At 38.6% G+C, this 26,431-nt stretch overlaps 1 protein-coding gene across 4 annotated transcripts; it reads left to right on the forward strand.

The window, feature by feature from the left end:
- Window positions 1-8,126: 8,126 nt before the first annotated feature.
- LOC137017993 (zinc-alpha-2-glycoprotein-like) lies at window positions 8,127-25,967 on the forward strand. Of its 4 annotated transcripts, none has more exons than XM_067382815.1 (10): window positions 8,127-8,280; window positions 8,855-9,127; window positions 9,213-9,509; window positions 9,596-9,880; window positions 11,470-11,592; window positions 16,535-16,600; window positions 19,568-19,616; window positions 20,244-20,279; window positions 22,738-22,791; window positions 22,878-25,967. In XM_067382815.1, exons 1-10 carry the CDS (start codon window positions 8,202-8,204, stop codon window positions 23,005-23,007), a joined length of 1,392 nt encoding a protein of 463 aa, XP_067238916.1. In that variant the 5' UTR covers window positions 8,127-8,201; the 3' UTR covers window positions 23,008-25,967. The 4 variants fall into 4 exon arrangements, with proteins under 4 accessions (XP_067238916.1, XP_067238917.1, XP_067238918.1 ...); XM_067382816.1 differs by having other exon boundaries at window positions 19,581-19,616; window positions 22,878-23,018; XM_067382817.1 differs by lacking the exon at window positions 19,568-19,616 and having other exon boundaries at window positions 22,878-23,018.
- Window positions 25,968-26,431: the final 464 nt, after the last annotated feature.

Here is a 26,431-nt window from a genome sequence, read left to right on the forward strand (position 1 = left end):
CGACACAATCCTCCCAAGCTTCATAATAGTCATGAGAAGTGTTGTACAGGTCTTTACTCTGGAGATTCTCCTCAAAGTGATTCTCCTGAACACCTTCACCATGGTGGTCCCTTCAGTCCAATCCCGTAGAAGCCGCACCACAATTTTGTCCACACCATGCCAGTAAAGTGTGATAATTATTATGCCGACAGTGGCTAATAACTAATTCAAAGCATGTTAGGTTTACACCAGTGTTCAGTGGCTTGGTACACATCCTTTCCTTGACCATTCTTCACCTTAAAGACACTTCAGTGAGTATTTCCATAACCCAACGGGCTGCCACACAAAGATGTGACTCCGAGATGTTACCCCTGGAGGGTAAAACCACATCTGGTGTGATTTTATTACTCGCTGCCACTTCAGTACATCAGTGTTGTCACGGTACACCTGAATGGGGCTCAGGAGTCCTCACTCTGCATTCTGCACCCAGGAGAGCTCAGCTGGTGGGATACCTCTGAGATTTTCCCACAGTCGCACCCAACCCTTCAACTCGACCTCGACCTTTATGTTTAATACATTTAAGTATGTAAATATTACTCACTGGAGTCAATCAGAGACGGTTGTGCAGAGGAAACATGACTTATGGCTGTGAAAGAGGATGTTTCATAATTGTGTGGATGAGACTGTGGAAGCTGTGGACTTTGATCACCTCTAATAAGTGAGTGCCATCCAGCCATAAGGGGTCATTGATGGAAGAGCTTGACAAGTCCTAACATTCTGTTTAACTTTTTCTTTATCATGAAAATCGTCATGTGTTGAAATGGTAATAATTTGAAAACATTGAGTTAATGTTGTTGTAATGTGGTTTGTGATTGAAACAACTTGCTTGATTCTTCTTGTCATAAATGAACTTCCTAAATCTTTTAATCTGAAAACTTATCACAGGTGTATTTAGCCACCAGCTGACAGAGCTGTATGTCTTCTGGATCGAATCCCTCTGACTCAAATCTAAAATCATCTGGCCTGGCCTTCTGGACATAATATTGAGAAGGACGTTTGTGCGGAACAAAAAGAGGCATTTCCCAATTTTGGGGCATCTTCAAACTGAAATAGGTGTTTTTCCACCTCTTTATCTGATTTGCTAAAATTGAGTGGGCGATTCCCAAATGCACAAGCACCGTCTGCTACTGAGAGATTGCCTGCATATGCATGTAAGTGAATTGTTGTATATGTGTAACGTTTTTGATTAATGTGTGTTACTTTTCTTGCTTGCTACCCACTAAATTATAAAAAGCTCCAAACAATCTACTTCCAGTCACAATCTAGCATGAAGCATTATTAGCCTACATTTGCTATTCTCTTTGAAAAAATGAGTTAGCTGTTGGTAGCACACTGTCATTGGAGTATATTGCTGGTTAGGTTTGAAACCCGCCACAGGGTGTTCGGTAAGAGACTTATATATTCAAAGATGGTTGAAATATGGGAGTAACCCGTTTATTTGTCACCACAACAACTCAGTTATTAGTAGAAAGTTGAAGAGTTGTCTTAGTTGAGTGTATTCAGTATGTGTGTGTGGGTTTTCTGTAAAACAGAAAATACAGGGTAAAAATAAATATACATAGTATTAACATTGTGTATTTCTGTTTAGAACAGTCAATGTATATTTAGTAAAATACAGAATTAAAATGAGTAATAGTTTCAAGAAAACAAATTAGGTATGTCATACACATTAAGTTAAACAATAAAACAGCTAAATTTGTTTTATATAGCGGTGCTAGGTCTGGACATGTTCTGCGCGCATGCACATTTCACGAGTTCACACTTACAAATAATCAGATAGTAAATAGTATGCGTAGTAGTATGCATATTTGGCGTGCTGTCCAAGGAGAGGGCTCCGAGCTCGTTATTTTGGCCCGAACCCATAGTACTCCCCCCAAAAATTGCAAACCAATGCAGGACAGCAGACGGAACATTACTGATGACCCCCAAAATTGCCTTGCTTAGGCTGAATGTGTAGCGAATGAAGAAAGTTGAGCCCTTAACTCCTCAGTCTCCCCAAAATTAGAAATGGCCAAATTGTCCCTCAATATTTTATATTCTTAATGTTGCTCTGCTGCACTTTGTTACGCACAGCTCTGTTTGTCATTTGGAGGACAAAAAGTTTTAAAGGGGTGGTTCATTGCGATTTCCTTTTTATATATATATATATATATATATATATATATATATATATATATATATATATATATATATATATATATTTTTTTTTTTTTTTTTTTTTTAATTTAGTGAGTAATGTTGCTGCTTGAGTATCTGCAAAGTTACAGCACTGAAAGTTTAATGCAAACGGAGATATTTTCTTTTAAAGTTATGGCAGTTTAATGCCTACAAAAATGACCGGTTTGGACTACAACAAGCTTCTTCCCGGAATGGTGACATCATAAACCCTGCAATTAACATAAGCACTGCCCCGGGAACATGCAAAAAAGTGGATGAGGCCATACGCGTACATACCCTAGTGAAAAATAAATATACTAAAATCTATTTGTAATACTTTATTTTATGCTAAGTGTACTACAATTTCATTTACATTTGCATGTACTTAATATAAATGTTACAGATCCCGTGTTCCCCTGGACTCTATTTCCCAAGATCCTTCTGTTCTCCACACCTGCACTCACTTCCCTCGTCAGCTCCTCATCGTCACTCATCACCTGCACCTGGACTCTATTGTCAGCACTCCCCATATATTGCACTCACTCCCTTCACTCCTCGTCCGTTCTCTGTTTATGTTAGATGCTTGTTTGGTGTACTCTGCCTTTGGTTATATTAAAGTCTTATATGTTTGTGGAAATCCGTTATCTGCCTCATCTCTACACCACCAGCCGTAACAGAAGAACGGACCAATACCGTTGGATTTCCACAAAAAAAGGGATGGAGACTTTCCCTGGCTCCAGCTCCTCCAACGCCTCTCACCCTGTCATCCGGCGATCGCCTAATCGGGCTCCTGCAGGTAGGTCGTTCGCTGGAGAGGTATGTGGAGGAGTTCGTAGAGCTCGCTTATTCGACAGATTGGTCGGATGCTCAGTTGATTGACCTGTTTTTGGATGGACTGGATGAGAATACCATTCGCTTTATGGAACCTAATGATTATGTTTCCTTAACTGATGCTATAAATTTAGTTTTGTATTTAAATTGCTCCGAATTCTTAGTCCAAGAGGTTCAGAATGTTGGGTGTTCCTCTCGTCCAGTCCTTCCAAAAACACGGTCAGCCCGGCCAGTCTGCCAAGCTCCGTCTTCCTCCGCATACCCCTCCAGCAAACTCCCTGCCTGCCCCATGCTGGACCCACATTCCTCCACTGGGCCCAGTAAGCAGAGGAGGAGGAAGAAAGCGGCTCCAGTCTCTCCAGAGCCCGTTCCAGTGTCTCCAGAGCCCGCTCCAGTGTCTCCAAAGCCCGCTTCAGTATCTCCAGAGCCCGCTCCAGTGTCTCCAGAGCCCGCTCCAGTGTCTCCAGAGCCCGCTCCAGTATCTCCAGAGCCCGCTCAGTATCTCCAGAGCCCGCTCCAGTATCTCCAGAGCCCGCTCCAGTATCTCCAGAGCCCGCTCCAGTATCTCCAGAGCCCGCTCCAGTATCTCCAGAGCCCGCTCCAGTATCTCCAGAGCCCGCTCCAGTATCTCCAGAGCCCGCTCCAGTATCTCCAGAGCCCGCTCCAGTATCTCCAGAGCCCGCTCCAGTATCTCCAGAGTCAGCTCCAGTATCTCCAGAGCCAGCTCCAGTCCCCACAGAGCCAGCTCCAGTGCCTGTGGGGATTTTAATTGTATTTGAGGGGATGAAATGGCCCTCAACCCCAGTCTCCTCCGAGCCAAGTTCTCCAGTCTCCGCCGCCGAGCAAAGTTCTCCAGTCTCCGCCGCCGAGCAAAGTTCTCCAGTTTCCGCCTACGAGCCCTCTGCTCCAGCCGCCGCCTGCGAGCCCTCTGCTCCAGCCGCCGCCTACGAGCCCTCTGCTCCAGCCGCCGCCGCCGAGCCTGCCGCTCCAGCCGCCGCCGCCGAGCCTGCCGCTCCAGCCGCCGCCGCCGAGCCTGCCGCTCCAGCCGCCGCCGCCGAGCCTGCCGCTCCTGCCACCACCGAGCCCTTTGTTATGAACTTTGTAAGGACTGTGTTCCCTCCCTGCCTCCCTCTCCCGCCTCCCATGTGTTTCTTCACTGAACCTTCACCTCAAGCCCCCTCGCCCAGATCTCCACCTCGGACCTCTGGGCGATTACCTTCACCCCGGCTCCAACCTCCCTCTGCTCCACCGTTGTCCATCAGTCCACCAGCTTCACCAGTATCCATCCTGCCTCCACTCACACCTTGTTCACTCGTCGGCCTGCCCTCCCCTCTGGACTACACTCCTCCGTCTCCGCTCCGTCACTCCGTCCCTCAGTTCCAGTTGGCCTCCTCACTCCCCCCGGTGTTCGTTTTGTTGGCTGTCCTCCTGCTTCCACTGCGGCCTTCTGGAGCCCCGGCTGCGCTTCGGTCGGCGGAGCCTACAGTTCGGCCATCACCCGCCGGTCCCTCACCGCCGCCTGGGCTCAACGCCTCGAAGGCTTCGGCCCCTGACCCTCCATGGCTGCCCACGGCCCCTGACCCTCCATGGCTGCCCACGGCCCCTGACCCGCCATGGCTGCCCACGGCTCCTGACCCGCCATGGCTGCCCACGGCTCCTGACCCGCCATGGCCTTTGAGCCTGCCCTGGAGACCTCCACTCCAGTCTACTCCTCCCCCTGCTCCGGTTTGAGGTCTCCAGGGCGCCCGCCCCCCTCCCGGTTGTTACATCTACGGCGCGAGGACGCGCCTACCGGGAGGGGGAGGTACTGTTACAGATCCCGTGTTCCCCTGGACTCTATTTCCCAAGATCCTTCTGTTCTCCACACCTGCACTCACTTCCCTCGTCAGCTCCTCATCGTCACTCATCACCTGCACCTGGACTCTATTGTCAGCACTCCCCATATATTGCACTCACTCCCTTCACTCCTCGTCCGTTCTCTGTTTATGTTAGATGCTTGTTTGGTGTACTCTGCCTTTGGTTATATTAAAGTCTTATATGTTTGTGGAAATCCGTTATCTGCCTCATCTCTACACCACCAGCCGTAACAATAAAGACCTTGCATATGTATATTTAGTATACTAAATTGGTATATTTAAAGTGTGCTAAACTGGAATAAGTATTTTTGTGTTAAGTCCAACTATACTTAAGTATAGTATATTTGATAAAGTGGAACTATTGCAAGTATACTTTAGAACAAGTTTATATATCTTGCATTCAAATTATGTGATCATACTATCCTTACTAATAGTGATATTAAACACATTTTAGGCTTAATATTTAGAAATATGCCTTGTGCATTGTGCAATAAAGAAGAACTGCAAATAAAGTTTAATTACAATATATATGTGTGAAAATAGTCAACATTTGAAGTGAACCCTTCATCAAAGTTGTCCTAAAACCTTCTTGATCCACTTCAAATGCTGACTACTGTATTAATGGGTTTTTAGTTAGTATGAAATGAATGTAGGCCTATTTTAAACACTTTTTTGTAGGGTTTTTTCACTAGGGCAGACTCTGCATCTATTGCCTCTGACATGTTTTCTCACCATCACATACATGTTGGTGATTAAGAGACTCTTAAGGAAATTACCAGAGTAACATTGTCACTGTTGAAGCTAAACCTTGACCCCCATTGGCCTGCCCCAACGTCCTACTATTGGTTGAACCACAATGATTGATATGTTTTGAACATGCCATAAAGCCAATGCCATCACACTCACCAACAATTGGATTTGCTGTACTTTTGCTAAACAACTGAACTCGCTGGAGCACACTATTGGGAATCTGTGTTGCAGATTTTGGCACATTTGTCAGAAGGAAATATTTAGAGTCTAGAAAGTCATTTTAGCTAAAGACACAAGTCTCACCATGTATTTAAATTCCCAGAATGATCAAATTATTTTTAGATGATGCTATATAATTTCTTAGATGAGACTCTTTTTTTGTGCAAACCACAGCAAACATGAGGTATGAACTGAAACATCAAGTTTGTTTCTGCTAATTGGCTGTAAGGGCAGAATTTTCAATTCAACTTTTGCCTACAGCTCAGACGTAACCATGAGAAATTTCTAAATAAAATGATTTCACTTGCTACATTTTAAGCACTTCAGTAATTTATTTTTGTTGAATATATATATGTTATGATTAAATGTCCAATTCAATGAACAGTATTTGAGTTCTATTTGTTTAGTAAAAAAAAAAAAAAAAGTATTGGCCTAGATAAAATTTTACAGGAAATGTGTTTTGACTTGCAAAAAATAATCATAAGTAATATGAGTTTTTAATTATAAGTTTATAATTATGACCTTTACAGTTTTTTAAAACATTTTCTCACACTTTGAATATCAGGTAGGCTATTGTTTAATTTAATTCAATAGCACTTTTCACAATTTTGCATGGTTGCAAACAGATATAGCCTACACATAAATATAGAAAGTAGTTACATAAGTAAATATTTGTAATTAAGACAAATAAAGAAAACAACATATAGACAGTTTGAAATTGTGAAAAAAATTTACGTACCTGATCAGAAGTTTTACATTTGTGTATTCCTATAATGCACTTCAATGAACCTACTGTAATACACTTTTTCCATTAATGCTATTTTAATGGCCCTTATTTGCACTTTGAAATATGGACTGCAGCCCTTTGGGCTGTCAAAATATTATGAATTATTAAATTAATTATTAAACTGATCATACTTCTCCATCAAACACCAACAAACTTCTATGTAATCACACCAGTGAACTTCTGTTGGCATTTCTGTTATCAGTGTACAGCATTGTTTCATTATGGCTTTTATGTTGTGTTTTCTCACATGCTCGTTCATGCTATAATTTAAACAATACCTTTACAAAAATGCTAGTACTCAGTCATGTATTCAGCCACAGTAAAGCTTTAATCAGAACACTATTGGACAGCAGTAACATTTACAAGCGGCAGAATATATCTAAACACTTTGACACAAATACAAACAAAAATACTTAACATTCATAAACGTCCATTAAAAACTGTTCTGCTTGACCCTCTTCATCATTACTGCTATCTGGGTCTGATTCGGGCTCAAATTGATGGGCAGCAATATTGATGCCGTTATTTACATTTAAAATAATTCCTGAATCACAATAAGATAAGGTTTTGTTACAGTGTTATATGACCTCACTAGTGTTCACTGGGCAGTCTGTGTATTTGTTAGGTTTTGTGTGTCATCTGATGTCAAAGTTTGATTTGGTCAAAAAAGAATAGGTTTTTGAATAGAACATTTTATTTTGACCTGGAAGTTTGAGGTTTGTGCAAGTTGGTGTAATTTGAGATTGTGTTTATAATTGTGAGAAAGTGTTGAATTGTTTCATGAATTGTGTGTTAGCAATCAAGAAAAACAATAACTAGATTGAAAAGTTTGAAAGACAAATTTATGCTGGCTAACTGTCATAAAGCCAACATCTTGTTTAAAAAAGTAAATAGTTTGGTGTGTTAGGCCAGAATATTTAGATGTTCTGGGTGTTTGCTAGTGTTACTAGGTGGTTGCTAGGAGATTCTGGGTGGTTGCTAGGCTCTTGCTATGCAGTTGCTGGGGTATTACTAAAGTATGTGATTGATGGGGGTGTTCTAAACACACAAACATTCCCACCTCTGTTAATAACAGAAACTCAAAAATTGTTTGCAAAACTGTGGAAATGCAAAAGTTTTCATTGCTTTTTAACTTGCACTAAAACGTGATTTATACCATCGAAGTAGTCTGTGTAATATGAATAAAACTGCTCACCTCCTCAGCCTCATTTAGAATCTGTTGATGTTTTTCATATAGTGTCTTGACTTGGTGCCCTGGTGGATTTTGAAATCTTGTTATTTATTTTTAATTTTAAACAGTATAGATGAATACTTTCTGGTAATGCAATATTTATGAACACAATTGAGTATGTCTGGCTATAAATCTCCAAAACTATGGAAACATGGGCACTTGCTTTCATGTTGCCACCCATCATAGACCTCATGTCACCCCTTTGACACCCTACATAAAATTTTCTAGATCCGCCCCTGACGGCCGCCATTTTCTGCAGCCACATGTCTTTGAAAGTGCTTGAGTTCCGACATCAGCAGAATTAGAAAGACTAATCAAGAGATTTTTAATCATGGGCTCGGGTGTCGCAACCAAGAGTTTTGCTCTGCTTTGTTTTTTGTTCCTCTGCGGGACTTCTCCTTCACTTCAAGGTAAATTATTACATTTTGCTGCATTTGTTAGAGGAAGTGAAAGTGACATTTTACATTGTACATTTTACAGTGACATTCCTGGTGTAAAACGGCCTTGAAAAGACAGAATTAAAATTTGCTTATGCTACATGGTTGAAAATGAAATGAAATTTAAAAGTGTATCTATATACTTATATAACTACATATATAGCGTATGGGTTTTTTTAAATAAAAAGCTTAACGTTACTATACACAAATCAGACATTGATAAGCATGGCAGTGGCCTACTGATCATAAGATTGATATTACGTTACCAAGATTAGAAAACAATCCTACTGGATATATATTCTGTCAGAGTACCCTGAAAGTAGTAAATCAATATCAGATCCCGTTAGGATTGCTTTTTGGGGATTTTCACTAAATATATTCCTCTGTTTTTATATAACATTAGATTTACTCTGTTTATAGCTCTTTCTGTAACTGAAATGTATTGAGAAATGTTTTAACCTCACCCACCCCGTATTTGATCTGCACTACCCCTTTTATCAAATACACTTATTTTATACATAGCTTATTGTATTATTTTGTATTGCAGAAAAACACTCCCTGTATTACATTTACACGGCCTTGTCCAAACCTGTCGAGCTGCCGGGCATCCATGAATTCACTGCTATGGGTCTGCTAGATGACAGACAGATTGACTATTATAATAGCAAGGAAAAGAGAAAGATTCCCACACAGCACTGGATGAAAGAGAAAATGCAGGAGGATTACTGGGAAAAAGGCACCCAGTCCAGAAAGAGCAAAGAACAGTGGTTTAATGTGAACGTCAACATTCTGATGAGCCGTATGAATGACAGTAATTCAGGTGAGCAACAGTGATACATTTTAAAATGCATCTACATATAATTATCATATTATATTGTATACATTTTGTTTTCTGTCCTTTTCAGGTGTTCATGTACTTCAGTGGAGACATGGTTGTGAAGTTGAGGGAAGGGAGGGAAATGAACCGTTTTGGAAGTTTTCCAAAGGCATTGATGAGTACAGCTATGATGGTGAGAACTTCCTGTCTTTTGATGATAAGGATTCTCAGTGGGTTGCCCCTGTTGATGCCGCTCTTCCAACCAAGAAGAAATGGGATAATGTGCCCATCCTAAACCAGTACACCAAGGGCTACCTGGAGAAAGAGTGTGTGGACTGGCTCAACAAATTCAGAGAATATGGAGAAGAGGAACTCAGAAATGGCTGTGAGTAAAAGTACAGTATTTGTATTTGTTGATTTTCTGCAGTTGTCAGATGGAAGTAATTGATAAACTGATTTCTGTGTCCTCAGCTCCTCCAGATGTTCATGTGTTTGCAAAAAAGTCTACCAGTGACAAAACTAAGCTGAAACTCACCTGTCTGGCCACTGGCTTCTACCCCAAAGACGTCATGTTGATCATAAGGAAATATCGCACATCCCTGCCTGATAATGAGGTTGAATCCACAGGAGTCAGACCAAACCATGATGGAACCTTCCAGCTGAGGAAAAGTGTGGACATAAAAGAGGATGAAAAAGCTGAATATGACTGTTTTGTGTTCCACAAAACTCTCAAAGAACCAATTATCAAGAAATGGGGTAGGCAAAGCAAAAACATTTATTTATTTATTCCTCCGAGGAATGAAGGGTGGCAATGACTACTTTAAACAACTTTAAGCATGATCTGTAAGTTTTTTTTTTTTTTTTAAAGAGTAATTAGTTTGGTGAGATTATAGTTAGATCTCTGTGTTTGTGATTATCATGACACCTGCAGAGTTTACTGAGAGCTACGGGTCTATAGAAGAGAAATTATGCCAAACAGAACCTCTCACAAAGTGAAAAACAAACATTTGCGGTCATATACATTGTGTCAATACCCAGCCCTAATATCTAGTGATGGACGATTTTAAAACACTGCTTTGTGAAGCTTCTGAATCTTTTGTTTCAAATATGGGTCGCGTATCAAACTGCTAAACTGCTGAAATCACGTGACTTTGGTGCTCCAAACCACTGATTCGATTCGTAAAGCAGGATAAGGTTTTGTGTCCTTACCAAATCTCTAAAGATTGTCTGTTTGCACTGCGCAAAGAGAAGTGAGAACTTTGCTCACGTGATCAGCTTTGCGTCTCAGTTCACAGTGAATGAATGCAATGAACTCCATCTCTGCATGTGCTGAGTTTAACATCTAGTGGACAGTAGTTACACATTATTTTCACATTTGCATAGTTGACGATTACAGTCAGCACTTTCACTAGATTTGTAATGAGATGCATTTGTAAAGTGAAAATAAAAGCTTGACTGCAGTATACATCAAAATAAAAGTTCACGTTCATCTTTTTAAATTATAGGAATTAGGACAAAATGTATTTTTTAGTGCATTTGTTTTAAAATATGTGATTATTACTGTCATATGAATGATTATAACTATTACTAAGTAGTGTAATGTAAACTGAGACACTATATCACAACTAAAAGAGTGGTATTCTGTGCATTGACTTGTACCCTTTTAAAGTTCAGGTACAAGTCAATGCACAGACTTTTTTCTTTGTTCAATCTGCACACTGAATATGGGTTAGAGCTCTTAAAGGGTTAGTTCACCCAAAAATGAAAATCATGTCATTTATTACTTCCCCCAACGTGTCGTTCCACATCCATAAGACCTTTGTTCATCTTCATTATTTACAAAACTGTATATTATCCAAAGCATGTTCACGCAACAATGCCAGCTCTCATATAAACACAAAACATATGCGTTGTGATGCTCTCGTGAACGCTCACTTATATGCAGTGAGTTGACGTGCGAGTCTGAACACAACACACGTCATCAAAAAGATTCAAATGTGTGTTCCAAAGATGAATGAAGGTCTTACGGATGTGGAATGACATGAGGGTGAGTAATAAATGACAGAATTTTATTTTTTTGGTGAACTAACCCTTTAATTTTGAACTCTTAAAGTGCACCAGATTGATGAATTGATGAACACTGGACACTATGAAGATTTATATTCACTGCCCAGTTAATTAAACAGTTTTCAAATTAAACAGATTTAAAATGACATTGTTAAAGGCTTAATGGAATTGAATTTCAGTTTTTCTAAATGTAGTAGACATTTATACTTTACATGCCATTGTTCAATATTCGTTTTTTTTTTTTTTTTTACTGTTTTTTTTTCTTTCTTTTTTTGCAGATGGAAAATGCCAAGACTGTAATGAAGGCTCTTTTATGGTTATTAAAATTGTGATTGGAGTTGTACTTGGAGCTGTACTACTTGTAGTGGTCTGCATTTACCTTTATAAGACTAAAAGACATGGTGAGTATTACGACAAATACAGATTCTGGGCACAATCTTTTTAATTCTTAAATAAAGGTTACTTGTAACGTTGCAAATTAGATTGAACTGCATCAGAGAGAGAGAAAAAAAACTATTGTTTCACTTTGGGGTGAGCAGTATGTCCAAAATCTTGAAATTGTCCATTAAAATTTATATTAATTTGGTTAAGCTGCAAACAATGAACCTCTTTTAAAACTATACCTTTTTTATGCTGTCTAGACTAGACTTTGCATTTATGGCAATTTTTCATTTCGATCATCGATAGGTTTCAAAAATGAGTACTCAAGTACTCGGTGGGCGGGGCATGTGAGGGGGGGCGGAGCATGGCATTATTATAACGTCAGTATTTTTTATTTTTATTTTTTTTTAAAGAAACATCTAAAAGCAATATGGCCGTCTCAAATAACTCAAATAGTTAATGTCGAGCATTGCATTTGAGCATGAAACGCTGATATGCAGCGCATTCAGCATGTTAATAAATGTTCATATCCCAACGAATCCTGGCCTATTAATCAGATGTAGCAATTACAACTTTCATCTGCAAAAGTTGTGCAAATGCAAACGTGAGTTTGACCGAAAGTGTTACTCTGATTGCTCTTTAAAGAAGTGTCACTAATGTAATTTTATATTTTTGTATTTTAATATTTTGGATTCAATTTGCACTTTCTTATAAACCAAAATATTATTTTACAGTATGAAAATCACTGGTGATTATTGCTAAATTAATTATTAATAGAATTGAAAGGATATTTTCATCACAAGATAAAAGCTTGGCGCTGCACAGCTTGCGTTGAACTGTATTTTCATCAATCTTTTCAAAGTGAAGCAAAATATCACTACGTGTCTTCGAGGCCATTCTCTCTCTTCTCACATTTTTTGACATGCTGTGGGAAGCTAAACAATCAGAGCTCAGGGCACCGCCCTAAATGCTGATATAACCAATCAGGAGAAAAAAATTTGATCATTGTTTACAGCAATACGTATTATGACAGCAATTCATATAGGCTGTAACGTACTCGGTTACGAATGTAACCTCAGTTCCCTGAGATACGGAACAAGTACGGCGTATGGGGAAAGGTCTCCTTTTTCCCTGCTGCTGAAGCCTTTTTCAATAGCGCAGTGTAACTGCACAGCCTTTGGTTAAAACTTGAGAACTTTTTGAAACAATGATGGCACAGCAGAGTTGCACGAGCCTATGGCGATGCAGCGCACCAAAGCCCACCAGAATGGGCGGGGCGAATGGCTATATAAGCGGGCATTTCACCATAGGATTTCAGGTCATTCGACTGAAGTGACGACACTGAAGCCGCAGCCTCATGGCACAGCATATAACGCAGTACTCGTTCCGTATCTCAGGGAACCGAGATTACGTTCATAACCGAGTACGTTCCCTTTCGTTACTTCACTCGTACTCAGTAGCGGTTTTAGGCACGGGCGAACCGGGCAGCCGCCCAGGGCGACATTTTTTCGTGACACATTGGGGGCGGCAGCACGAGCAGATAAAAAAAAAAAAAGGGACAGGGACGGGGGATCCACACCAAGGCTGCGTTCCAGTTCGGTTTTTAAATGCCCTTCCCTCGCTAACTTCACTCGGTCTTGTTGACTCGGATGTACATCATTGCTTACGTTGCACGAGTGCCCACTTCTGGCGGAACCTTTGGCTGAACTGGAACGTCCTAAGCCCTTGATCACTTGGAATCCGCAATGGAGCTGATTTATTATTTATTTTTCCCCTTACAAAATTGTTTAATACAGCATTCTATATGTATATATGTGTGTTTTAAATGTTTAAAAAATAATTAATATATCATAGAGTTGTTTGTGGTTGGGTAAAATAAACGCGATATGCGGTGACGTCACAATCGTGTTGCATTGTGGGTTATGGAGCTGCCTGAAGTGTACATATGAAGTAGACTTGGGGGGGCGCTCGAAAGGGGTCTCGCCCAGGGTGTATTTCAATGTAGAACCGCCGCTGCTCGTACTGCATATGGGGAATGAATTCAACCGTGCCGTGCCACGGCAGGGAACGACTTCATTTGTCTTGGACACCGCAGGGAAACCATGCAGGGAATTTAATCGCCTAGAGCCTCTCAGGAAACACAACACAAGGCCGTTTCGACCCACCGACTGGCCAGCGACGGGAGCGTAGAATACTGCGATGGCTGCAACGTACACCTGTTGGAAATCTCAGAAGCAAAAATCAGCACTAAGTGCGTGTGTCCTCAACGAACGCGGCTTGGGGGCTGAGCAGCTTAAGGGCTCAGTGAGGACGCTCATTCTCATTGAATGTGGCTTGCGGGGTGAAACAGCCAAGCGATACGCTGAGAAACTCAGCAATAGATATGATGTATATTTTTGCTAAGAAGCATATGAGTCCCACCTGAGTCAGGGGAGAGCATCAAGGTTTATTCAGCCGAGCGGTGTCGGAAGTGAGACCACTCTTCCTCAATGAACATGGCTTGCGGGGCAGAGCCAGCAAGTGACATGAACAGAGGTCCAGCATAATGAGCATATGTTAGTTCCACCGAGCACGAGCGAGCATTGAGCTCGCTTTCAGTGAGCGCATACGTCCTCATGAACTTGGCTTGCAAGGGCGGGGCCAACAAGCGACACACAGAGAGATTTGAATACGCAATATCATCCGAGTATAAATGACATAGATCTCTCACCCGAGACGGGGGAGAGTGTCATATTATATTTCTCAAAGAATGCGGCTTGCAGGGTGGAACCGGCAAGCAACACGCTGAGAAATTCAACATACTAGGCAGAAAAATGCTGTATAAAACTGAATATGTACAACATAAGCTATACTTCTCAATGAATGCGGCTTGCGAGGCAGCACCAGCAAGCAATGCGTAGAGAAACTCAGTGCAACAGCAGAATAAGTACCATTAAAGGTGGTAAAGAGGATGTTTTGTTTCATACATTTTTGCAATATTACTTGAAACTGTCTTTACTAAGTGATAAAAGACTATTTATTAGGTGCACTGAAAGGAATATTATTAATATACTGTGCACGAGGTAGGGCCTTAAAAATATCAGCCAATCGTTCACGCGATCATCTTGTTCACCCAAAAATAAAAAAAAATCTGTCAATATTTACCAAAGACTATAAAATAACATAAGACGTGTCACTCGTATTGTTTTGAATGGGAGAAAGTGTAACGCGCAATGGCGGAATAAGATCCGCCTTCTACATAAGAGCCAATCGCCGACTGGTAAAGTCACTGCACCGGCCGTTAGAATCACCAGTTTCTATAGAAACAGTCAGAAACAGTCTCGCGCATTTAGGTCTGCGCATGCGCATTAGCTTGATCCAGCCTGAAAAATAGTTTTTTAGTCATGATTCGAGCGTTTCGAAACTAAATTTATGAGCCGGTTGTTGTTAGATTTCATTGGTGATTTCAAATATGAAATTTAATCATAAGGTTGGCGAACAGTTTTGGAGAATTTGATGTTTCCCCATTCAAAGAGATTGCATGATGCCCAGGATGCTCGAGAGGCGTTTCAAAGATGGTCGGAGAGTGAAATTACTTGTCTTAAAGGGACTTTGTTATTTACTCACTGTAATGTTGTTTCAGACCTGTATTAATTTCTTTCTTGTGCAGAACAAAAAAAAAAAAATTGGGTAAACAAACAGTTGCTGGTCCCCATTGACTTAGAAGTCACTGTGGACCAGTCTGATTACCCACATTCTTCAAAATAACTTTTATTTTCAACAGAAGAAAGAAACTTATTTAGAGAGTAAATTATGACATTTTTGGGGGGCTAACTATCCCTAATAAAACAAAACACAAAGAGAAAATCACCCACTGCTTTTGACTGAGAACTTTAATACATTAGCTTTATTAAGAATCAATGTATTATTTATACAGTTATGTATGTCTAGTTTTTACTTTTATATTTGTTCATTTCATTTTTACTTCAATGCTACTGTTAAATACAACTACTGTAGCAGAAAAAAATAAAGCACTGTTGATTTAATTTGTATAATGAGTAGCCTATATCTTATATATATATATATATATATATATATTAATAACAAAGATAAATAATGACAAAAGATTTTCATCGTTTGGCCTAAATGTCTGCCATTCTTTTTTATTTTATATTTTGTTATTATGTCAAGCTTTGTTTTTTTTAAACAAAGTTAAAATTAACAAAAATTAGTTTGGCTGTAGCCTAATACTCAGTAACTTGCAAAATAGTAAAACCAAAATGAAGAATCGTGATAAAATCGTATGATACTTTTGACATCGCAATGGCTCGATAACGCTGAGTCCATCTCATTCCTAAATGACAACGATTTGCCTGTCTATTAAACTTTTGACAAAATCACATCGGAACGTTCAAATCTGCGTTTGTGCTCCGCTCACCCAGAGAGAGCAGTTGTGACGTATAGATATGAAACAGCTTCATAGTCTTGTCAACCACACATTTATTTCTGTGTTACTAATATTCACATTATCATAGCAGAACTGGGGGAAAGTGTATAGTTCGGATATATAAACACTTACGGCTATGTTATCAAAATAGAGTGGATCACGTTTTGAAAGTAACGATTGTATCAGTTACATCGTTATGCCACTATGTGGCGACAAGAGTGTTTAAAAATGTATTTTGCATTGAATCATTCATTAAAAATCATTAAACATTTTAAATAGACTGCAGCAATTAACATTTTGTCAGAACTTTTGTCATTTTGTAAATTGCATGTTATTTTGTTTAGTAGTCTGTTCAGAATTGTGGGAAAATTGTGATCTCTGTTTGAAACCAAAACTTTTTTTAATTGATCCAGAATCGTGCAGCTCTAAGATATATATAATGTGTATTTCAATCGCAGGTTTGGTCTTAAATTTCATATACAGTGGTATTAAAAAGGTCTTAAAAAGTCTAAAATTTCACCTGTTTATATCTGTAGGCACCCTGACACAACAGAATAATACAAATGGAGTTGCAAATGGTGCTAATGGAACACTTCTCCCAGGTAAGCTGCTTCAGATAGGACTCCAATGGAGTGAATCTAGATTTCCCTTTAGATAAGTGTTATGGAATGTTCACACATACAGTACAACAGTTTTATCACTAGAGGTCCTGTAGTGGATAGTCCTACTGCTGGATTCTCTAATGGTTTTGATGGGCTGCACATTGGCCAAATTCTCTGACACAAATGGGATAGATTGCTGCTTAAAATACATAGTGATTGTATTTTGACAGGGAATGTTTTTTGCTACTAATGATTAACATTCTGGTGTGTGGTTCCCAAAAGCATTGTTAGCCAATTATGGTTGCAAGATAAGATAATCCAGCGATTTGGTGTTTCCCAAAACCATAGTTCCAACGAACATTCACAAACAGCATTACAAAGTTGTGTGGTTAGAACTACAGCTCTCAACCCGTGGTAGAAGCATAGATTATTTTCAGTATGACATGTGAACTTAAATAGATCTTGCCTTTAAAACCAAAATGAAGAATTGTGATAAAATCGTGAATCGTGATTTTTCTGAAAAAAATCGTGATATATTTTTGCCATATCGTCCAACCCTTACCGCAGAATTGAAGTAGCAGAGTACAGATCAAATAACAGTTAACCTTCTAGCTTGTCTAAAATGAATGTTTATTGAAAAATAGCTCGATAACGCTGTGTCCACGCGTTCTCATTCCTAAATGACAATGTTTCGCCTGAAATTTTGCTCAAACGATTAAACTTTTGACAAAATCACATCGGAAAGTTCAAATCTGCGTTTGTGCTCCGCTGACCCAGAGAGAGAGCAGTTGTGACGTATAGATATGAAATGTCTTGTCAACCACACAGTTGTTATTTCTGTGTTACAAATATTCATATTATCATAGCAGAACTGGGAAAAAAAGTGTATAGTTCAGATATATAAAGACGTATGTCTACGTTAGCGATCAAAATAGAGTGAATCACGTTTTAAAGTAACGATTGTATCAGTTACATCGTTATGCCACTAAGTGGCGACAAGAGACTGTTTTAAAATGTATTCTGCATTGAATCGTTCATTCAAGAGATTAATAAAAAAAACGCAGATTCCAGTAATGAAATAATGAAGTACTTATAAGTGAGTCGTTGAATAATTCATTCAAAGCATTTTTTAAAAATAATTAATTAAAGGGTTAGTTCACCAAAAAATGAAAATAATGTCATTTATTACTCACCCTCATGTCGTTCCACACCCGTAAGACCTTCGTTCAATGACTCTTCCTCTCTCAAGATTCATAAAGGTACTAAAAACATATTTAAAACAGTTCATGTGAGTACAGTCTGTTAATATTATAAAGCGATGAGAATACTTTTTGTGTGCCAAAAAAACAAAATAATGACTTTTTCAACAATATAGTGATGGGCGATTTCAAAACACTGCTTCAGAGCTTTATGAATAGAATTAGTGACTCGGGGCGCCAAAGTCACTTGATTTCCCATTCTGCGTTATATGATCAAGCTCTTATTCATGCTAATGCTTTTAAACCATTCAAGCATGACAAGGCAAAAGAGAACGCGCGGCCTGTGAATGTCCTGCCTATGTGACACACACAACACGCACCCGCCGTTATCGAATTCTCTTCTGCCCTTAATGAACCATAACACACACAAAAATTATGCCAAAATGTCCATTTTGTCGAGTGTTTTTCAGTAAGAGTAAACCCACCATTCAAGCAATTGCCGTTAATTTGAAAGTGACAGTCGGCCTTTCCGTAACAAAACATCGAAAGCTCAGCCGAACAGCTGATCATAGCTATACAGGGCGGGTTTTTATTTTTCATGTCAAAAACGTTCCTCGTTGCGGAGAGCGCAGTTCATGGTTGCATAGCAATGACAGAATGCCACAAGAGCTCAAGTGCTTTGGACACAAGGAGAAAGCGATGTGGCCGCGCTTTCGACACATTTTTAGACGCGATAGGCCCCCCAGTGACAAAAATGTTCTCACCGTCACATCCCTAACACATAACTAACTAACAAACACAAACATACATACACGCAAGTCGCACATAAACGGGTAAAATGATAAATGATAGACTGAAACTGGAAGTGGGACACAGTAGGAGCTATGAAGAAACCAAAAGCCAGGGAAAGAATCATCAGTATTCATCATAAAAACTCCCCTGTAACAAAGGAGGTTCACAATTTTAACTAACTAGCAGCAATTTAATATGTGGTATGGTACTTGCATTAGGCCTCTGCCTTTTTGAAGAGGGTCTGGATATATTGCTGCTGTAGGAAGTCCTGAGAATTCAGTCTGATGGTACTGAAGTTGCAATCGATGTCTTCTGCGTTGAATGAAGAAGCGATAACAAACTTGCATGGTTAGTTTGAATTTTGTGGTAGGAAAGAGTTCTTTCACTCTTCTAGAGGAGCACATTGCTGGGGTTGCAGGCCCATAGGCCTCTTCAGTCAGTCCGTCCAAAAGAAGCAAGAGAGAGAGGCGGAGTTGTGCGTCTCCTCTAAAGGTCTGGGAGGAGCCACACCTCTTCGGGTGGACCTGACCAATGAGCAAAGTGGAATGTCTGTAACGGGAACTTCCTTTTTGGGGGGAGTTTATGGCTCTTGTCTGTGAGCATGGTTAAACTTGTTGAGTCGTTTTGAAGAAACTATTAAAGATTCTTGTAATGCTGATATGTTGCACAGGTATCAATATATTAAATAACAATCATTTAAATCTTCAAAATACAAACTCGTAGACACCAAACTTGGCATAGGTTGATTTACGTTAACCATTGGTTCTTATCATAAAATATGCATAAAACAGATATCATGCACACAACAGTTTGATAGACATTTATAATAATGTCATGGGATGCATGTTCTTTTATGGATCGGTTCATCTATAAATTAATGCAGGAAAGTCTGTTTTGTTTTGTCTATGTGTCTCTTTGTCTCTGCTCTTCCATGTGGCAACCCACATACTTCGGCACAATAAAACTTGTAACTGAGGCCGCCTGTACAGACTGGTCTTCTCAGGGGATAGGGGACAGACCCCAAAGTGAGTTTTAAACAATTATTTGTTAAATATACAAATAATTTTGTCTGATTTGTCTCAGTTGTTAGACGCCTCTATCGCGGTTACGCTCACGTGATGTTACTGTGCTGCGCAGCCACGAAACCTTAATGTTTGCATGTTTTAAGCATTGCGGTTTAAAAACAAGTGGTTTTGACACATACCTATGTGTCAAAGTGATCATGTATTTTTAAGTAAATGAGCCATTTATGAGAAAGACAAGGCTTGAGTATAATGGATCGGTGCAGTCAGTCTTAAAGGGACAGCATCCAAATATACCTGCTGTCATTATTAATGCTAATCAACTGGCAAGTCAAGACAGAAACACAGGGCAATATATACCAGAGCAAACGAGCAACCAAACAAGACACAGATGAAGAACATAATCAGTAATCAGGAGCAGACAACTGAACTGAACTGACACCCTAAGAAAAAGCATTTCCACCCCAGATTTATCTCAGTATAAAATATAAATGTAAGCAGTGTTTAACTCATTTTAATAGATAAATATATAAAATATCGGTTGTCAGTAGATGTACATAGACTGTAGGAATATCTGTAGCTTAATTAATTATCTCTCTGTGTTTATCTTTTTTGTGTTCCTCTTCCCAGCAACAAACTACAGCAATGGACATGTCCCCAATGGAGGTAAGCAGTCAACAGCGCAGGTACAGCAGAAAAATCTGCTGATGTTTTCTAAAGTAATTTGCTTTAAGTGTTGTGTAGCAACTCATAATGTAAAAACACAGCCACATGTAATAATGGCACGCAATTTAATAAGTATTACATTCTTAATATAATAAAATATTTTTAAATTGTGGGAAATTTATTTCATCATGAACTCATATTGTCATATTGTAATAGTTTCTATACCAAAACAATAGTTATCTTTTAAAAGCATAACAAACATTGATGCATTTGTAACAAAAAAAATTGTGTGAATCGCCCAATAATCGATTTGGGAAGTTTGATCGGTGGTCTATAAAGGCCGATCTCATAATCTATCTGTATACACATAAGACAACATTCCTTTTAATGTCAGATGATGTGCGTCTGCCATAATTTACTCACCTCCATGACATCCAAGATGTTCATGCTCATGTTCATTCTTTCTTCTGTCGAAAAGAAATCATGGTTTTTAAGGAGAACATTCCAGGATTTTTCTCCATAGACTGGACTTTAACGGCTACCAATGGGTTGAAGGTCCAAACTTAATTGCAATTTCATTGCAGCTTCAAATCACTCCACACAATCCCAGACGAGGAATAAGGGTCTTATCTAATGAAATGATTGGCCATTTCCTAAAAAAAAAAATTAAAAATGTATATACTTTTTAACCACAAATGCTCATTTCTGCGATGTGCCACACATTATGTAATCACGTTGGAAAAGTCACATGATGTGACGTAGGCAGAAGTACTGCGATAGGGTCAAAAACTGCATCTCATTTTCTCCTCCTACTTCAAAATTGTCTGCTATCATTGTTTTACCCTTTTTTTGTAAAGGCCGTCTTTGCAAGTTCGCTTTGTAAACACTTGCTTGGTACATTCGCCTACACGTGACCTTTCCAACGTGGTTATGTAATGCGTGGTGCATCACAGAGCAGTGCAAGATAAACATTTGTGGTTAAAAGGTAAAATGTTTTTATTGATTTTATTTTTTACAAAATGATAGATTGTTTCACTAGATAAGACCCTTATTCCTCGGCAGGGGATCATGTAGAGCCCTTTGAAGGTGCATAGTAACTGACATTTGAAACTTCAACCCTTTGGTAGCTGTTGAAGTCCACCATATGGAAAAAACTCAGGAATGTTTTCCTTAAAAAACCTTCATTTCTTTTTGACTGAAGAAAGAAAGACATAAACATCTTGGATAACATGGGGTTGAGTAAATTCTGAAGTGAACTAATCCTTTAATTGTAAGGATTACAGGATCTGTATTTAATTTCTTCAGTGAAGAGCATCAGTATTATTTTACATTTGATTGCTTATTACATTTATTTAGTATTTCTTACCTCAATTATTACGGTTAGACCTTCCTACCTAAAAAAAAAATAATAATAATAAAATACCTTAAAGCAATGTTTATTCAATTCAGAGTTTGAAATGGGCTTATGCCATGTGAAAGCTATTGTGCTAACAATTGCCCCACTGTAAAAACAAAAATGCACTGCATGACCAAAAAAAAAATAATAATAATAATCCCCACACAAGAGTCACTTAATTGCGGGATTGACCCCATTTTCAAAAATGAAATTCAGGCCCTGAATGAATGTATGTAAAACAAACTGTTTGGAGCATCCCTATTAATAATTATTCATCATAAAAAGAAGGTTCCAAAAAGATTGGTATCGGTGATCGTATGCTTCCCGTAATCAACAATCAGTGATCAGTGAGCACCCTTAGCATGAACCATTTAAGAAGGGGGTAGCCAACCCACCTCCTAGAGAGATATCCTGAGTTTAGCTCCAACTCCAATCAATATACTATATGTGCAGAGAAAGAGTGCTTGATTGATTTTCAAATCCAACAGAGAAATAAATTATGAAAATTGTATCACTGTTCAGATACGTCTGGACCTACCTGTATGACCATAAGACAACATTCCTTTTAATGTCATTTTAAAAAAATGTTTTGTGCTCACAACTTCATTATGTTGACAGAAATGTATTATTGTAAACATTATTTCACTTGTCCATGATTACAAAATATAATAATAATAATTTGTTTTGAGAAACTTTACATGCAGTTATTACATTCTGATGCCACAGCAGTGGTTCATTTGTGGCAACACTGCACAAATGTGTTGCAGAAAACAATGTTTTCTTGCTCTAGTTTGATGAGTTTTAACAGAGATGCTCAAAAAAGATGCTTAGTACAACGACTATACAAAGTCATAAAGTATGTAAATGTGATTGATTATACAGTATATTTATATTTAAGGTTTATTGTAAAATATTAATAAAATATACAGTCACAAACCTATAAGTAGTTTGAGACTACACTCTTATCTTTTATATTTTGGCCTTCGTCAAGATTTGCTCAAAATGTTGTCATGAATTGCAAGCAAATTGTTCTCATAGGTAACAATTTTCCTCTTATTACAGGAGCCAACGGAGCTGTCTAATGGAAGACGCTGTCCAAAGCAGTAATAACATGCTGTATGTATGCCAGAATTATGCCCACGTTTTTAATCTTATAGTGACTTTTTTTGTGATATTTATTACAGTTTCTTTTTGTGTCACAGAAAACAGGAAAAATACCAGAGGATAAGGATCATCTATGCTCACTTCTGTTTTTGTCTCTCTCTTTTTTTTTCTTTTTTTTTTTTTTTTGTAATTAGATCAACTATGTGCTTAGTTTTCAATAGATATTGAAGGAGTTTTGTTACATTGTTGCATTTGGCAAATGCTTATATCTAATGCAACTTACATTGCATTCAAGGTATACATTTCATCAGTCCAAACATTTCCCTTTACATGAACTGAACCTATGGCTAGCAATTGCTCTAGGGTTTGAGCTTCATGCTCTTTTAGGTCAAAGTATAAATTTGTCAAAACAAGTGTTGTGCTTATGTTTAGAAAATAAGTGTTAATTTTGACAGCAAAATTCGATTTAGTTTTAGTTATAGTCTTTTGACTAAAATGCCATTTAGTTTTAGTCATAGTTTAGTCATCGGAAATTGTTTTAGTTTTAGTGTAGTTTTAGTCGACTAAATATCATATGATTTTAGTTAAAAGTTTTAGTAATTTTTTATGTCTTTTTGTTTTTGCTTTTAAATGTCTATATAGTTTTTATTACTATTATTGTTATTATTTAAATTTTAGTTAGTTTAATCAGGACAGGTTAAGCTAAAGCTTGGAAACTAGATGAAAGGAAATAAGTTTACATTTTTATTTTTTATTTCAGTTTATTTCAAGTATTTTTTTATTTTTGTTTAGTAGTTTTTTTATGGTTTTAGGTTTAGTTAACTATAATAACCCATACTAAAATATATTGAAGATGTCAAATAATGCTCTTAGTTTTCCTTCTGTGACAGAAGATATAGTAGTTTATTATAAATTAAATAGAAAATAAATTAATACAGTTTATTGTGTAGCTAAACATAATGACCAGGAAAAAATAATAATTATAAACCATCCCGAAATACACCGTGACTCTTATTCTGAAATGTCTGCAGTCTGCACTGTAGCCTATTAGTCATTAGTAGCAGGCTATAGAGTGCCCCAGGGATGACGCGTTTTTGTAGGCCAACCCGGAAGTTAGCAGCGCACGGGTTCCCTCGACTGAAAGCCTATTAATTTTTCCTATAGACTTTTGGAAAATCGCAGAAAATAAGCTCTGTGTTTAACAAAGGGTTATGACACTTACACGTTTTGTCTATCAAGATAATCTTTACAAGTTAACACAACATTTATAGAGTTTGAAGCCTAAATAAAGTCGTCAGATATAAAAGGCTAATAGTAGGCTATAAACGGACTAAAGCACACCATGGTCACCACCAAGCGTCCTCAAACTTTATTTAGAAAACAACTCTATTTAAAAACATGCTCACTGATTATGATCTGCACTGTGTATGAATACTTATCCACTTTTTCATGAGAAATGCTGTCCAAATGTCCTGTTTGTCATGATGACGTCTAAAGTCCCCGCCAAAGGAAGTAGTCCCTTTTAGCAATTTGTTAGCAACCGCCGATTTTAAGACACAGTAAAAGTAAAAAAAAATCACAAGTGGGTTATAACTGGTGTGTTTTATGTCATAGATCAAAACGTGAAAATATTTAGAGGCTTTGTTAACCACAGACCTTATTTCAGGCGATTTAGCAAAAACCCATTCAAAAAACCCATAGACTTGTTACGGCGTTGGAACCGGAAGTCCTAAAATGCTAACTCGCTTCCAGGTTTTGCCTACAAAAACGCGTCATCCCTGGGGAACTCTATTCATGAGGGAGATAAAATATGCATTCTTACAACCATCTAAAACATATTACCATATAAACATTGTGTAGTAAACATTGTCATAATTCATCAGTATTAGCATAACCAATAGCTTGGCATAAATGTGTATTATTCATTAATTACGAAGCAGTCTGAAGTGCTGCTGGCGGAGTCTGTAGAGCGCGCAACAGCGCCACGTTTTCACGCAGTTAGATCAGCACAACACTTCAAATTGTGCGCATCTTCCACACAGGACAGCAGTCCTGACTGGATATTAGGGATGGGAATCTTTTAAAATCGTTCAGTTTTCCATGGTGAATAAGCCATGGTAACGGTTGCTTCACGACCAATTTCAAAGTTCCGCTAGGGGTCAAAATGCAACAATCGGATGCGAATGTCATGTGTAGTGGAAAGACGGCTCCAGAATCGGAATCAGAAGTTGCGTCCCAAATGACGCACTATACACTATGCACTTATACACTATGTACTTAAGCACTATGTACTCATCCATGTAGTGTGTGAATTGTATAAGGTTAATTTTGTCATTTAACATCGGAGTTTGATATCCTCTCCCCCTCAACTAATTAAAGCTGCGACAGTTGTGAGTTGAGTACATGAAGTGTCCAACATTCCACACTTAATTTTCTCCGTTAATTTAATGCATCATCCGGGCATTTAAAGTGTACTTTTTCTTTTTGGAATTTTCTGTGTGAACGCACTACTCGCACTATTTGTACTTAAAAACGTCATAGAATAGTGCATAAGTAGGCTACTCAAATTGGGATGCACCTATAGTGTTTACAGAATAACATTAAAGTGTTAAAATGTTGATAATTCTACCTTCGCAAAAAGTGCTTTCAGTATTTAAGAGACATTTTCCATTCAAAAGCTGTGAGGGATTTTTCTGGGTGGGGCCTATTCATCATAGTGGGCGGGCCTATGTCCACCAGGCCCATCTGTTGGCTATCACTGCTTGATTAGCTTCCCATTGTTGCTTGTGAATTTGATAATGCTCAACACCACTGGATCAGAGCGCTGCAATGAAAAGCCATTTTACTATGCCAATAAAGCTACTTCAATGTGAATTTGTCAATCGCTGACTGTGATAGGGAGGAGGAGGAGGAGACACGACTCGACCACAGACCATGTCTTTGTTCATGGTGTGTAATCACTCAATGAGTGTTTGGATCACTAGTCAAACTGAAACCCCTTCTGTCTGGTCCAGAGCAACACTGTATGAAAGAAAACAATCTTTCTCATGTTCAAAACAAGTTATCACGTGTAAATCACTTGCCCATTGTGTACAAATTGCAAGCAACCTACCCAGGGACACAAAAAGTACAAAAATATGTGAAAAATATGTCTACCTCAAAAGGATTGGACAATACATTGTGCAGCAGTTATAAACATGTTATACCACAGTAGTGGATGCACACAAGTGAACATATTGTGAACTTCAATTAGGAACATTGTTGGAACATTTCTTTTAAAAGTTAACTTTGAATAGTGCTATGGCAGACTGGAACACAGCATACTCAGAATGGATGTCAGTGTGAACAGCTGCATCAAAACGATAGATCCAGTGAAATATGTCAGAAAAAGGCAGCTCTCTTGGAGGTGGTGGAGCTCAAACGTGTGTCCTAAGGTTGACTCCAAGATGTGACTCCAAAAGAAGAGATTTTGGAGTTGGCACAGAACCACTAATGTAGCTTGGAGGTTCTGGTAAAACCAAATTCGATGTGATTTTATCACTCGCTGCTTCTTCAGGACATCAGTGTTGTCACGGTACACTTGAATGGGGCTAAAGAGTCCTCGTTCTGCATCATCCTTCACCTAGGAGAGGTCAGCTGGTGGGGTACCATT

The sequence above is a fragment of the Chanodichthys erythropterus genome, chromosome 3 (genome assembly GCF_024489055.1).
Source record: "Chanodichthys erythropterus isolate Z2021 chromosome 3, ASM2448905v1, whole genome shotgun sequence".
Lineage (NCBI taxonomy): Eukaryota > Metazoa > Chordata > Actinopteri > Cypriniformes > Xenocyprididae > Chanodichthys > Chanodichthys erythropterus.